At 35.1% G+C, this 12604-nt stretch overlaps 1 protein-coding gene across 1 annotated transcript in view; it reads right to left on the reverse strand.

Moving 5' to 3' along the window:
- Nucleotides 1–11862, reverse strand: part of Fas2 (neural cell adhesion molecule fasciclin 2) — a 29405-nt gene extending 17543 nt beyond the window's left edge. The window contains exons 1-12 of the mRNA XM_088268301.1: nt 11690–11862; nt 10239–10405; nt 9190–9314; nt 8247–8387; nt 7540–7674; nt 6751–6894; nt 6008–6177; nt 5108–5377; nt 4591–4783; nt 3372–3646; nt 2614–2764; nt 1782–1974 (exon numbers count right to left, since the gene is read on the reverse strand). Of these exons, the coding sequence (XP_088124427.1) occupies nt 1782–1974; nt 2614–2764; nt 3372–3646; nt 4591–4783; nt 5108–5377; nt 6008–6177; nt 6751–6894; nt 7540–7674; nt 8247–8387; nt 9190–9314; nt 10239–10383 (1942 nt within the window). The 5' untranslated portion in view covers nt 10384–10405; nt 11690–11862. The remainder of the gene's footprint in view (nt 1–1781; nt 1975–2613; nt 2765–3371; nt 3647–4590; nt 4784–5107; nt 5378–6007; nt 6178–6750; nt 6895–7539; nt 7675–8246; nt 8388–9189; nt 9315–10238; nt 10406–11689) is intronic.
- Between the last annotated feature and the right edge of the window lie 742 nt (nt 11863–12604).

Consider the following 12604-nt stretch of genomic DNA (forward strand, 5'->3'; position numbering starts at 1 on the left):
AAATGGAGTGATGGATGAGGTTGTATGTATTTAAATGGGTCAGTAAGATTTTTGTTTCGTTTTTCATGAGCTGAATATGTGTTTATAATAACCAAAAAACTAACAAATAAGTGGTATTGGTAATAATGTGGAAGCCGAAAATTAAGACAATTAATATAATTTTAAAAGGGCATCCAAAAACTGCATAGTATTTAGATTTTTGTGATATATCTATAAAAATAAAAATGTAAATATTAGTTTCTACATAATTTAAATGTCCTGAAGTTATTCACCGATTGCTTTGAAATTTTGACACAACGTTGTATTCAACATAAGTAGGTACATGTTTTTACCTATCTAACTAAAAGAAATGTGAATGTTCAAAATCTTAAAACTCCAAAAGTAATGGACTGATTGCATTGAAATTTTGACACATTGCATTTAAATACGCTCAAGTTTTTATATACCTCAAAAGATGTTCTTTTTAGAAAAATGTTTTTTTTTCATCGTAATGGCAATGCCATCAGGCAAACGTAGCAGCTAAACACAAAACACTAAATATTACTCATGGTCGATAGCGCTTCTTAACAGCTGGTAATATCTATCTTTCTATCTATGATATCTCATTTCTTTCTTTTCCATTTGATCAGGTTTAGTGATAGCAACACGCGGCCGAGAATAGCTAGTTTGTATAATTATAAATGTTATTATCCTAAAACACATAACTTTGCCGAATTTATAAAAATATCTTGATATCTTGCAGTTTTTTATGTCCTGTAATTTTTTTTACTACGTATCTTACGAGATATCTCTTTATCATGAGTAGTATGTATATGATATGTAGTATGTGAATATGTATGTTTCTGATGTATTGATATGTATATAATATATTATATAATGAGTGTCTTTAAATAAATATATACATATTACAAAATTATAAGTTAAATGTATACTGAAAATAATAAATAATATATGTATATATCATATGATACAATATGTAACATGATATAAGAATACTTTGAAGACAAATGGAAATACATTATATGTTATAAGCATTAAGTAATTGAAATCCCTTTGTGTGTTACGGCAACAATGGTTACAAATTAATGAAATTATCAAGAGAAGCTGTAAAATAAGAACCAAAACCCAACAAAAATAACAAATATAAACACAACAATAAAACCCAACACTTTTTAATTCATGCTGCCGTAATTGTGAAAGTTTTGTTAATAAAGTTCTAACTACAAGCTTTTGAAGTACTACTCTGATCTATTTGAAAAAAAAAATGTTTTATTTTATCAAAAAAGAAAACATTTAACCATTAAAATAAAGATTTACTTAAAACCATGCATTATTTTTTATGTTTTTCTCGGCAGAGACAAAAAGAAGACTGCTCTATGTTCATTTCACTATTCCATTTACCTTTTTGAAATGTCATATGTAATGAGAGTGAGTGGGGGATGAAGTAAAAATAAAAATATCGGTAAAACAAAATTTATTCATGATAAAAAAATTGCATTAACCAAAGTATTATACAAAAATAATAAAAACACAAACATACCATCGACAAACACAAAACGAAAAATATTCAACACACATGGACAAGTTACGCAAACTAAAATGTCAATTTAAATGATAATTAGTTCATCCGACAGAACACAAACAATACAAAGAAAAAACTGCAAGCACGAGGCGGGCGGAATATTTAGTAATAATAGCCCCACTGGTAGCTTCTTGGCTGTAATACACATTATAAAATCCTGCCTTTTTGATTTGGTCTCCTTCCCCTTCGTTCCACTTACCTCTGGCAGTTTTCATGAACATTTCTCCCGGTGAGGAGTAGCCGATAAGGTTGTGGGCGCGTAATCTGATGCGGTAATACGTGTCGGCGTCCAAGTTATTCATTTCATACGCCGTGTTCTCGTAAGCTTTCATCTCTTCCTTCGTGCATTGAGATTCGGATGTTTCGGTCCACTCTCCATTCACTTTGTGCACCTATAAAAAGAAAAAGAAATGATTGACGTCGTAAAAAGAACGGTTATTTAACAATTTGATGCTGAGAATAGAAATATGGACTATGGTGTACTTTGCCAAAAGCGCAGCTTGTCAGATATAAGCACTTTCAGTGCAAATAGTTTTGTTTAGAAACACAGAAATAGTATTATGACACAAAGGAAAAGACACCGTTGTTGTTGGGCAGTTTTTTTTACCAACACTGACCCTAATCAGAATACTAATTAGGGTCGTATACTGAACACAAGTAACCTACAAACCCAATTCCAAATCTGTACAATTTTTTTTGCATCCATCGCGCACTGCCAAAAGTATGCAAATATAATTCTTAAAAGCATTTCCTGCTCTCTACTAATACATAGTATGTAATATACACTTTTAAGCGTTTCCCGCAAACAATGTGTTAAAAGTGACATCCATACTTCTTGTTAGCAATAAAAGCATATGCTATTTTTTAAAGATGTTTCAACCGTGTTCGGAATCTAAAGTACAGTTTACACTGGGCAGTAACATTTACAGTGCTAACACATAGTAAGAGTGTCCATTTAATCGCCATTATTAGAACAGTATCAAAAGGTAACTCTTCAAAATCACAAGTTATAATTTTGAAAAATAACTCACCGGACAGTAGGAAAGCTCGTAAACGTCAATGGGTTCACCATTGTCAGCGGGGATCTTCCATCTGAGCTCAAAGTGGTCGGCATACGGTGAGGAAACAGCTCCTGTCTCACTTGTGGTTCCAAGCAAAAGTCGCGGGGCTTCTGGTGATGACCTTGAATCATATTTATTAATTTGGCATTAACATTGTGGAATGACATGTTGATTAAAAAAATTAAATACTTGTATTAGACCACTGATTGAGTTTTATTTCACATGACTAGTTTTTGTGATCACCTGTCGATGAAAACATTTGTAGTTTTCAAAACTAGTCGTGTGACATAAAACTTAATTAGTGGTCTAATACAAGTGTCTAATTTTTAATGATCAAATCAATTCAAAACATGAAATTAAAAAAAGCGATCAGAACAGTCCAACTCTGAATTATTGAATATTGTCATTGATTGATTTGGCAATCACTTTGTGGTAAAGCCACTATTTCTTCAATATCTATTGTGACATGCATTAAATGTACTATTTCACATCATTATGAAACACCGCGTGTGAAGCATAGTCTAAATTTTAGAGTTGTGCTCTTGGGGCACGAAAATTTACCCCCATTATCCATGTTCAAAACTAATAAAAAATAAGGAACAAAGAATGCTGTAATTTTTTTTTTGTTTAAAATATTTTTTTTTTGCTTTTGCATTTAATATTTTTTGACAATTAATTATTATATTTCTAGTTTCATTTTCATAAAATAAAATAAACGTATTCAATACCTTTTGGGCAGGGTGTAGAGCTGTGGAGCCCCAAATGGACCCAATCCAACGTCATTCAGTGCTGCGAACCTGAAGTTGTATGTAGACATGGGAGCTAGATTCTCAATAATGTAGGGAGAGTCCACACTCCAAGTTTTATTCTTAGCATGATTCCAGTCGTAATTCCTTTCGTCTTTATATTGGACCACATAAGCCTTGATTGGGAGACCAAAGTTTTCACCGGGACCAATCAGGGAGTACGTAACGGATGTTGCGGTTATTTTCTCCAATTTAGACTGAAAATAATATCAAAATTATATTTTAAATGCATTTCTTTTCTGATATTTAATGTTAACATGGACTTTATCACAGTGCTCTTATTATTCTTAAGAACTAGTAAAACTCAAACAAATAATGTATTATACAGTTGCATTACTCCTATTTTTTTATATGCTGTGAAACATGGGATGTTACAAGGGCCCAAAGAGGCTGTTTACTTAGCATTGAGGAAAGATATCTAGAAAGAATTATAGGCCTGTGGGGGTTTTACTTTGTAACAAATAAGGGGGTATGATGTAGAAAGCAATTTAGCTAGCTTGGGCATGTGCTTCACATGTCATAATAAAGCTTGCCTCTTTTACAATGCACAAAATTCCCGCCGCTCAGGACGCCCATTGCGGACAGTGCGTCGGCAGTTTTCATCTGAATTTCAGGATGCGGACTAGACTTGCAAGGATGCAAAGGAGTTGACAGCCGACAGAAGAGCTGGGAGGCAGTTTTGGACTCCAAATGTTCTAGATATGGAGTGGATAGGCACAAATACACAAACTAGTCAATACAACTACTGTAACTCTATTTTTTCTCAATTTCTTATTCTTTTATTACGCTGAGCTAATTAAGTTAGAACCTATTTTAATACGTTCTGTGCGTCAAAGATGGTTACTGTGTCCATACAAATATTTCACATAGCGTTGACAGAAGTCGCGTTGAATTTATTAATATTTATTTATCTTTAGATGCGGATTCTTAGCCGGTTTAATGTGATTTAAAAAACACAAAAGAATAAAATTATTTTTAAGTTGTTTTTTTTATTTGAATTGGAACAACGTTATGGGGTTTAAAAAATTTGTGCTGTATACATTATTGAATGTATGTATACATCATTTTATACGCATTGAAGTCGTTATTTAATTCAATCATCCATGTTTATAAGTAATAGTTTTAAAAAGTCAGGACATACCTGCAGTACAGAACCAGGAGGAGTAGCAAGTCTCAGTTCGATGTTGTGTTCGGCTCTTCCCAACCTGTTTGTAGCCACGCACTTGTACACTGTGTAGTACCTGCGATCTCGGGGAGTGATGATCAAGTTGCTTGAGGGGCCGGTACCAAATATCCTTACATTAGGTTCTTCCAATAACAGCTGGTTGTTTAGTCTGGGAAAACAGGACATAATTTAGTTCATTATTTATAAATGTAGTGATAAAACACATTTATACAGAGAATACCCCGGAACATCCCCAACAATTTATAAAGGGTGATTTTTTAACTACAGTGAAACCTCTATCTATCGTTTTTCAAGGGACCTATCGAAATAAACTATGAATGTGGGAAAACAATTTGTATAATTTGTTTGAGTTGTATAATTCGGTTTTGGTTAACTTTTCACTGGTTTTCGCCTGCTGCACGTACCAGTATGCCGCAAAGTCCTGACAAAATGTGTTGACATGGTGTATAACAAAAAGGCATTAAATCCTTACCTCCATTCGATGGTAGCATTTGGGATACTCTCCGCCAGGCAGGAGAGATTGGCTGGTCTCATGTCCCAAGTCCAAACCGGTGGCTGGTTCATGGAGGCTTCGAAACTGGGCGGGAACTCAACAGTAATGTGTCCATTCTTGTACGCCTTATCACCCTTGTTGGAAGCCATGCACTCGTACAAGCCGTCATCAGATCGCTGGGTGTTGAGAATTGTCAAAGTTCCGATAGTTTCACTCTTGTCGGGGTTGACTTGTTCATCGACAATAATCCTGTATTTAAAATAAATATAATTATAATTGAGGAAAAAGGTGATTGACTGAAGGCCTGGAGCAAGATGCAGAAGCGTGTGTAGGCCTCAGACAAGATGGTCCAATGACATTAGGAAAGTGGCGGGCCTGCACTGGAAGAGAGTCGCATCCAACAGACAACCGTGGAAGTCCAAGAGGGAGGCCTTTGTTCAATACTGGACACAAGAAGATGGCTGAAGTAAAGTAGCAAGCAGTATTATTATTGAGATATTTAATGAAGAAAAATCTGGGGATTTTTTACCTACTTTTTGCATGATATTCATTCATTCTAACCCTTATCTTCACCCCGATGGTGCATAGGGCACTGCATAATATAAACGCAGTGTTATCTTGATCGTAAATACATGAAGGAAAGGTAATCAGCCCTCCGCTTTAGGTACCAGTCCAGGGTAATATGGAATAAATATTAGAGTGAAAAAAACACTTATATTTATTTGACCCCCCTGGGAATCGAAACCGGGATCTCCAGAACGGTAGTCGAGCGTGCTGACCATTACGCGGGCGGACAAACCATAACATTTTGCATAATAACCCAAATATTTGTCAGTAAGCATGAGTCAACATAGATGTATGCAATATTTAAAAAAATACCTGTCATCATCGATTTGAGGGCCTTTCACAAAGTAATTGTTGGCGGCTCCAAACTTCTTGAATGTAATTGTAGGAGCTGGACGACCCGTGGCTTTGCAAATCAGTCGTGTCTCGGATTTGATCGGGGAAGTGATGTTCAACAGCTCGTATATTTTCGGCTTGACCAAAACCTGCAAGCAAAAGATCACATGCGAAACAAGAAAATTTTAAAATTAAAATTAGGACAACATTTTAAGTGTGTCCAAATACTTGGAAGTCACACACATACAATCAATCTCATGAATTTCCATGATTTGTTCAAAACAACTGTCTATGAATGGATTAAGAAAACTTTTATTAAGCTGAGACTCTTTAATTTGGATGTATGCATTATCTAAACCTGGATTATTTTACATACCATAGAATGGAGCTACTTGAACTATAATGTGTTACTTGAGCCCAGTACAATTTTTATTTTATTTAGATCTGTATTTGGTCTATAATAATGAATGTGTCAACATGATTCATTGTTTTCATGATAGATGACACTTATAAGTTCATTATTGTAGACCAAATACAGATTTAATTATTTTTATGTACTTGGCTCATGTAACACATCAAAGTTCAAGTAGCTCCGTTCTGCGGTACTGGAAAACGCTTAAAAGCCTGATTTTACAATTTTATGCAGCTTATATTTTGACCAGTTATTTTATTCACGATTTTGAGTGTGTCTAAATAATTGTTCACAAAAAAGGGTTTGTTACCTCAATGTTTACGTTGACTTCCGCATTGCCGGCTTTGTTGGTGGCGACACATTTGAATGGTCCGATATCCGATTGGTCAACTCTGGACATGGTTAGGATACCCGTGTGCTGGTTCACTGTGAAACGATCAGCTTTGCCAAGATCCTGAAATATCAACCAAAGATTAATTAAAAGACATCTAAAGCTTTTTAATATTTTTTTTATGTACCAAATACCACTTATTTTCAAAATCTATTGTGACACGTGTTTCGCTGCATTCCGTATCATTTTCAAACACCGTATGAGAAGCTCAGTCTAAATTTTTGTGTCCTTGTGACGTTGAAGGTTGAAGAGGGGGTAGGAGCTGTATCTTATTTTTATTTATTTATTTATATATTATTTTTTATTTCTTATCAGTGGGAACATACACAATAGGGGGGAGGCTTAAGTCATTGTCATAGTGTTAATTATTATATATATTTTTATGAATTTCTATTGTATTCCCTGTTCCGATGTTTTGAATTTTCTGGAAGCCATACCAATGTACAAAAAACTTCCACAGTCGCAGTTTAATTTTTATACGTGTATGCCACTGATGTCTAATATATTAACTAAGTAAAACTTAGTATTATTACTATTTTAACTTTACAATTTTTATTAGTTTTTACCAAAAAGTGACTGCCGAATCGATTAATGACATTTATAGCATCTAGTTTATTTATTTGACAATTTGTAAAGCACCATTTTTGTGAAAAATCCTCAAGGGCTCTTTACAATTTACTGTATTTTTTAAAAGTATTTGTTTCCTACCTGTTGGGTGTTGACTTTGGTCCATGAATACACTGGTGGGGGCTTTCCTTTGGCTTGGCAAGTAATGGAGGTAGTTTCACCTTCCAGGACCTCCACTGTCTCAGGCATTGGTTCCATGCTTGGGGGAGTATGAACCTGTGATAATATAAAACACATTAGGTTTAACCTTTTCCGTACTGCTCCTCCAAAAATTACACATGATCGGAAGCGGTGTACCAAAAGACCCCAGTTCATATTTGTATGGAAATCATAGTACAGAGCTCTTAACTCGAGTCACAGATTCTTCATCCGTTCCAGCATGCCCCCAAGAGCTGACTGGCGGCAGCTGTCTGATAAGCGAGAGGTCGGAAATCAGATCAATCAAAAGCGGAGTAATCTAATTGTATCGCTCAATTAGACAATAATTCAAATTCAAAAATGGTGGATTTTAATTCCCCTGTTCGAGCCGGCTAGGTTAATATTAAAATAACTTTAAAGTTAGCTCATATTCTGGCATATGTTCGATACCACTTGTCTCGGGAACTACAGACCCAATCGAGTCCGGATTGGGTATATGTTTGTCCTAGCTGTAAGCAGCTTTCTGTTAATTTTGGACCCTGTTGGTGAAGCTGTTATCAAGTAATTTTTTTAAATAGTTGGATTTTTCATAGCATACATAGCGCGATCAAGGCAATAATCATAACACAGTTAATCGCAAAAAAAACTACCTCTAGTTTGATGTTCCTCTCAGCAAGTTCTCCAGTAAGCATGACGGCAGCCCTGCAAGTGTACGTTCCATCATCAGATTCTTCCACATTCTTGATGAGGAGACCTTTTGCGTCCAATACGTAACGGCCACTGGTGAAAATCTGTGGAGAAAAATCATCACATAATTTGCCTGCAGTTTTATAAAATAAGACCAATTGCATATGCCATTGCAGACCAGGATGTGTCTATACAGCTACATCTCAAAAGGTTTAAGTCCAGTAGTTCTAAACCTGGGTTCAATCGAACTCCAAGGGTTCGGTGAGTCAGTCTCGCGGGTTTGGCAAAGGTCAAAATACACCAGACTTATTGTATGAAATTATGAAATATGATACGATGTACGATATATTAATTTATCCAATAGACCTAGTATATTATTTGAAAGTAATATATCAATCTGGCAGAAAAAATAATGCAAGAACTCAAATGCTAAAACAACGCACCTATTCCGAATCATACATTTTTTTAAAAAAATGGGACGGGACGTAACCACCTTACATTCAGGTTATTTTCAAGCATATTTTTTAAAAACAATAAAAAAAATCATAACGTTTGTTGTCACAAAATATTGTCAGGGAAGATACATGACAAAAATTTGTCAGTGTATCCGGTACGCATAAAATATTTTTGGAACAGATATCTTGTAGGTCATATGGGTTAGCGCAGAATGGTGAAGAAAAACCGCGCGTATCACATACGTTTGTATGTGTAGGGCGGTTAAAATAAGTCATAACAAATGTACTGTAGGTTCGGTACCTCCAACATGGTAAAGAACCACTGTTCTAGTCTGTACATTGTATTAGTTCGATCAAAAATTTCGAGTTTGTTCATTGTATTTGTACAAGAGGTGCATATAACAGTACTGACTGTGAAGAATGGGGAGAATTAATGACAAAAATGTTTTACCTGTTCTCCGTTTCGGGACCAATCCACTGTTGGCGGGGGTCGGGCGGACACATCACACTTGACTTTGTAATCCTGTCCTTTGATTGGGTACTGGTTTAGGGGAGCATCCTTCCATGTAATGGCGACTATGAATATAATAAAACAATAGTATAAGGATTTACATGAAAAAAAATCCTTCTTTTCTTCTAACCCTTATTCGCACCCGATGGTGCATAGGGCAATGCCTTATACAGAAGCAGTGCCCTACGAACAGCTCTGCGCTTTAGGCACTATGATAATCATCCTGTGAAACAAACAGCATGGCAGCAAAACACGCTAACCACTTCACTACGAAGGCTACACTACACCACAATCAAAATTACATTATATCTATAAAATATTTTAATGCTTTGATTTCAATAATGACCTTTTATTTCGTGATCATAATATATTTATTATTTCAATATTGGCGCCCAAATTCTGAAAATACCATAAATTCTAAAAATTACCTTTTACGAGTTTTAGTAAAAAAAAACAATGATTCTTTAAATTTTTATCTTTTTTAAAATAATTTAGTTGCTTAAATACGACTGATTAATAACTAAAAGGTAAGCCAATTCATTAAGGACATTATTGCAGCATTTTTTAAGGTTTTCAAAAAATTAAAAGGTAATATTGAAAGCTCGGCTGTCCAAACTTAAAACACAGTAAGGGACATTTTTTTTTGCATTTTTGGACTAAGTAGAATCTACTTAGTCCAAAAATACAAAAAAAAACACACTACAAAAAAAATGTTCCTTACTGTGTTTTGAGTTTGGACAGTCGAGCTGTCCCACCGCATGCCCAGATCTAATACAGAAGCATCTAGGCTTCCTGACAGATCCGCTCTTGCTAGGCAATTTATTATATATTTTTTTGAACTAAGTTGCGGAATTTATTGAAAATGTGAAACAATATAAAATTGTATCCCCACTTTACTGTGAATTTACATTTAAAAGCTTTCAATATACCTGTCACTGACAATCTAAATAATACAAGTTGAGGCAAATTAAAAGGTAAAAAGATCTTACTTATGGTTCCGATGGTGACATTGGCATAGAGTCTTTCACTGTTGGCGTAACTAGCGGAGCAGTGGTAGGTTCCAGCCATCGCTTCAGTGAGGGATGAAATAAAAAGGGCAAGAGACATCCCTTCCGGCATCAACTCGGTGTACATTGCTGGTCTGTTCCTTCCTCTCCTGTGTTAAAAAAATAAATATTAGAGATATCTCTTAGAAGCCTGTCTTCAAGCAAGATAATAATGATTCCTTCAAACCCTCATCCGCACCCGATGGTGCATAGGGCACTGCATCATATAAACGCAGCGATATCTTGATCGTTAACACATGAAGGAAAGGTGATCAGCCCTCCGCTTCAGGTGCCAGTCCAGGGTAATATTGAATAAATATTAAAGTGAAACAATCACCTATATTTAATTGACCCCCCCCTGGGAATCCAACCCGGGACCTCCATTACAGTAGCCAAGCATGCTGACCATTACACTATGGAGGCGGACAAAATAATAATGATAATAATGATATTTGGCTTTTTTTTATACAGTGACATTTTTATACAATTACATAATACCGTCTGATGGGCGCTTTACACTTTTCTTATTTGTTTTATCATATTCTATGTACTGTATCCAAACATAATAACAATCTAAACGCGGTTAATAAATAACATTTAACAAAAAAACAGCGGACAGAATACAGTAAACCCCCCTATAATGCTGAGATAGGTAGCGCGTTATTAGAGGAGACGTTATAGGGAAGTTAACGATTATAAATTGCATTTCAATTTTAAACGACTCATTACAGTCATTCCTGCTAGTCAAAATGTAAAAATACAATTTAAAACATTAACTCTTTATAAAATTGCCTATGATAAAGACCTATGTCAATGTTGTAGGAGGGTTTACTGTATTGCTTGAATCGGAGGGCATGTATGGATGTGAAGGAAGCTAGGAGTGTATGTCAGGACAGTAGAGTGTGGCGTTCTATTCAACATGTTAATAGTACAATAATTAAAGAAAACACTTCGTTTTTACCACTTGAGTGGTAAAAAACGAAGTGTTTTCTTTAATTATTGTAACATGTCTTACCACAAAGTTAATGCCGAAACAATAAATAAAATGTTAATAGTAGTTTTTAATATTTTTAATTTAAGTTTTGCTCACTAAATACCATTATCTACTAAGTAAAACTTTATTTATTGTTTCGGCATTAACTTTGTGGTAAGACATGTTACAATGATTAAAGAAAACTCTTGTTTTATACCACTTGACATAAAGTGATATAAAACAAGTAAAACTTTAATTAAAAATGGATAGATTTTACCAAAAAGTGACTGCTTAATCAATTATTGAAATTTAAAATTTTTCATGAGACACCCTATACGCTGAGCTTTCAAAAACACATGTATTTGAAGGGCATAAGATTGTTAACGTTTGTACTACTTATAGTGAATAGGTATTTTCTTACGCTTCTTCGATGGTTCTATTATTGTTGTCTCTCCATTTAAGGTCCGAGATGAGTCCAGTATCAGCCACGTTGGGTCTGCAAGTGAGCAGCAATTTGGATCCCACTGCTTTGCTCTGAACAGCCTGCGAGGGGAGAATCTCCAGTCCGGGATCGCTGTCTGCCCGACATCCATCTGTAATATTCAAACAAATGGGTAGTCAGCGAGTGCTTTTTGCCTAGAATTTTCACTCATGAATTACATGAAATTATAGTAACTTTAAACATAAAAAGTAAATCAACTCACGAGTAGGCATAGGATATAAAACTTAAAAAGTTGAAGCCTGAGTAGTCATGATAAGCGGTGTTGCATAAGCCGTAGCTAGATTTCAGAGTCACTTGGATGTTCAGTAATTAAAAAAAAATGGGTAGTCAGACTCTGTATTAAATAAAATATGTTTTATTAAGTAACAATCAATATTACACTGCGTTAATACGATACAGTGCCCTATGCTCCATTGGGTGAGGATAAGGGTTAGAAGAAGAAGATTTTGTTGTTAACAAAACATAACTAACCCCGCTTAGACAAGCCGGAATAAACATTAAAAAAATATGAGATTTACATATTTGTGTTTTAATCATTTACACAAATATTTGAATTTCATAAATATTCTGTGAGCCTAAGCGGCTCCGCCTCCGTAGTGTTATGGTCAGCACGCTCGGCTACCGTTCTGGAGGTCCCGGGTTCGATTCCCGAGGGGGGTAAAATAAATATAAGTGATTTTTTCACTGTCATATTTATTCAATATTACCCTGGACTAGTACCTGAAGCGGAGGGCTGATCACCTTTCCTTCACGTGTAAACACTGCGTTTATATGACGCAGTGCCCTATGCACCATTGGGGTGCGGATAAGGGTTTTATTATTATTATTAAGCAG

The sequence above is a fragment of the Brachycentrus maculatus genome, unplaced genomic scaffold (genome assembly GCF_059751285.1).
Source record: "Brachycentrus maculatus isolate JH-2025_06_01 unplaced genomic scaffold, ASM5975128v1 h1tg000316l, whole genome shotgun sequence".
Lineage (NCBI taxonomy): Eukaryota > Metazoa > Arthropoda > Insecta > Trichoptera > Brachycentridae > Brachycentrus > Brachycentrus maculatus.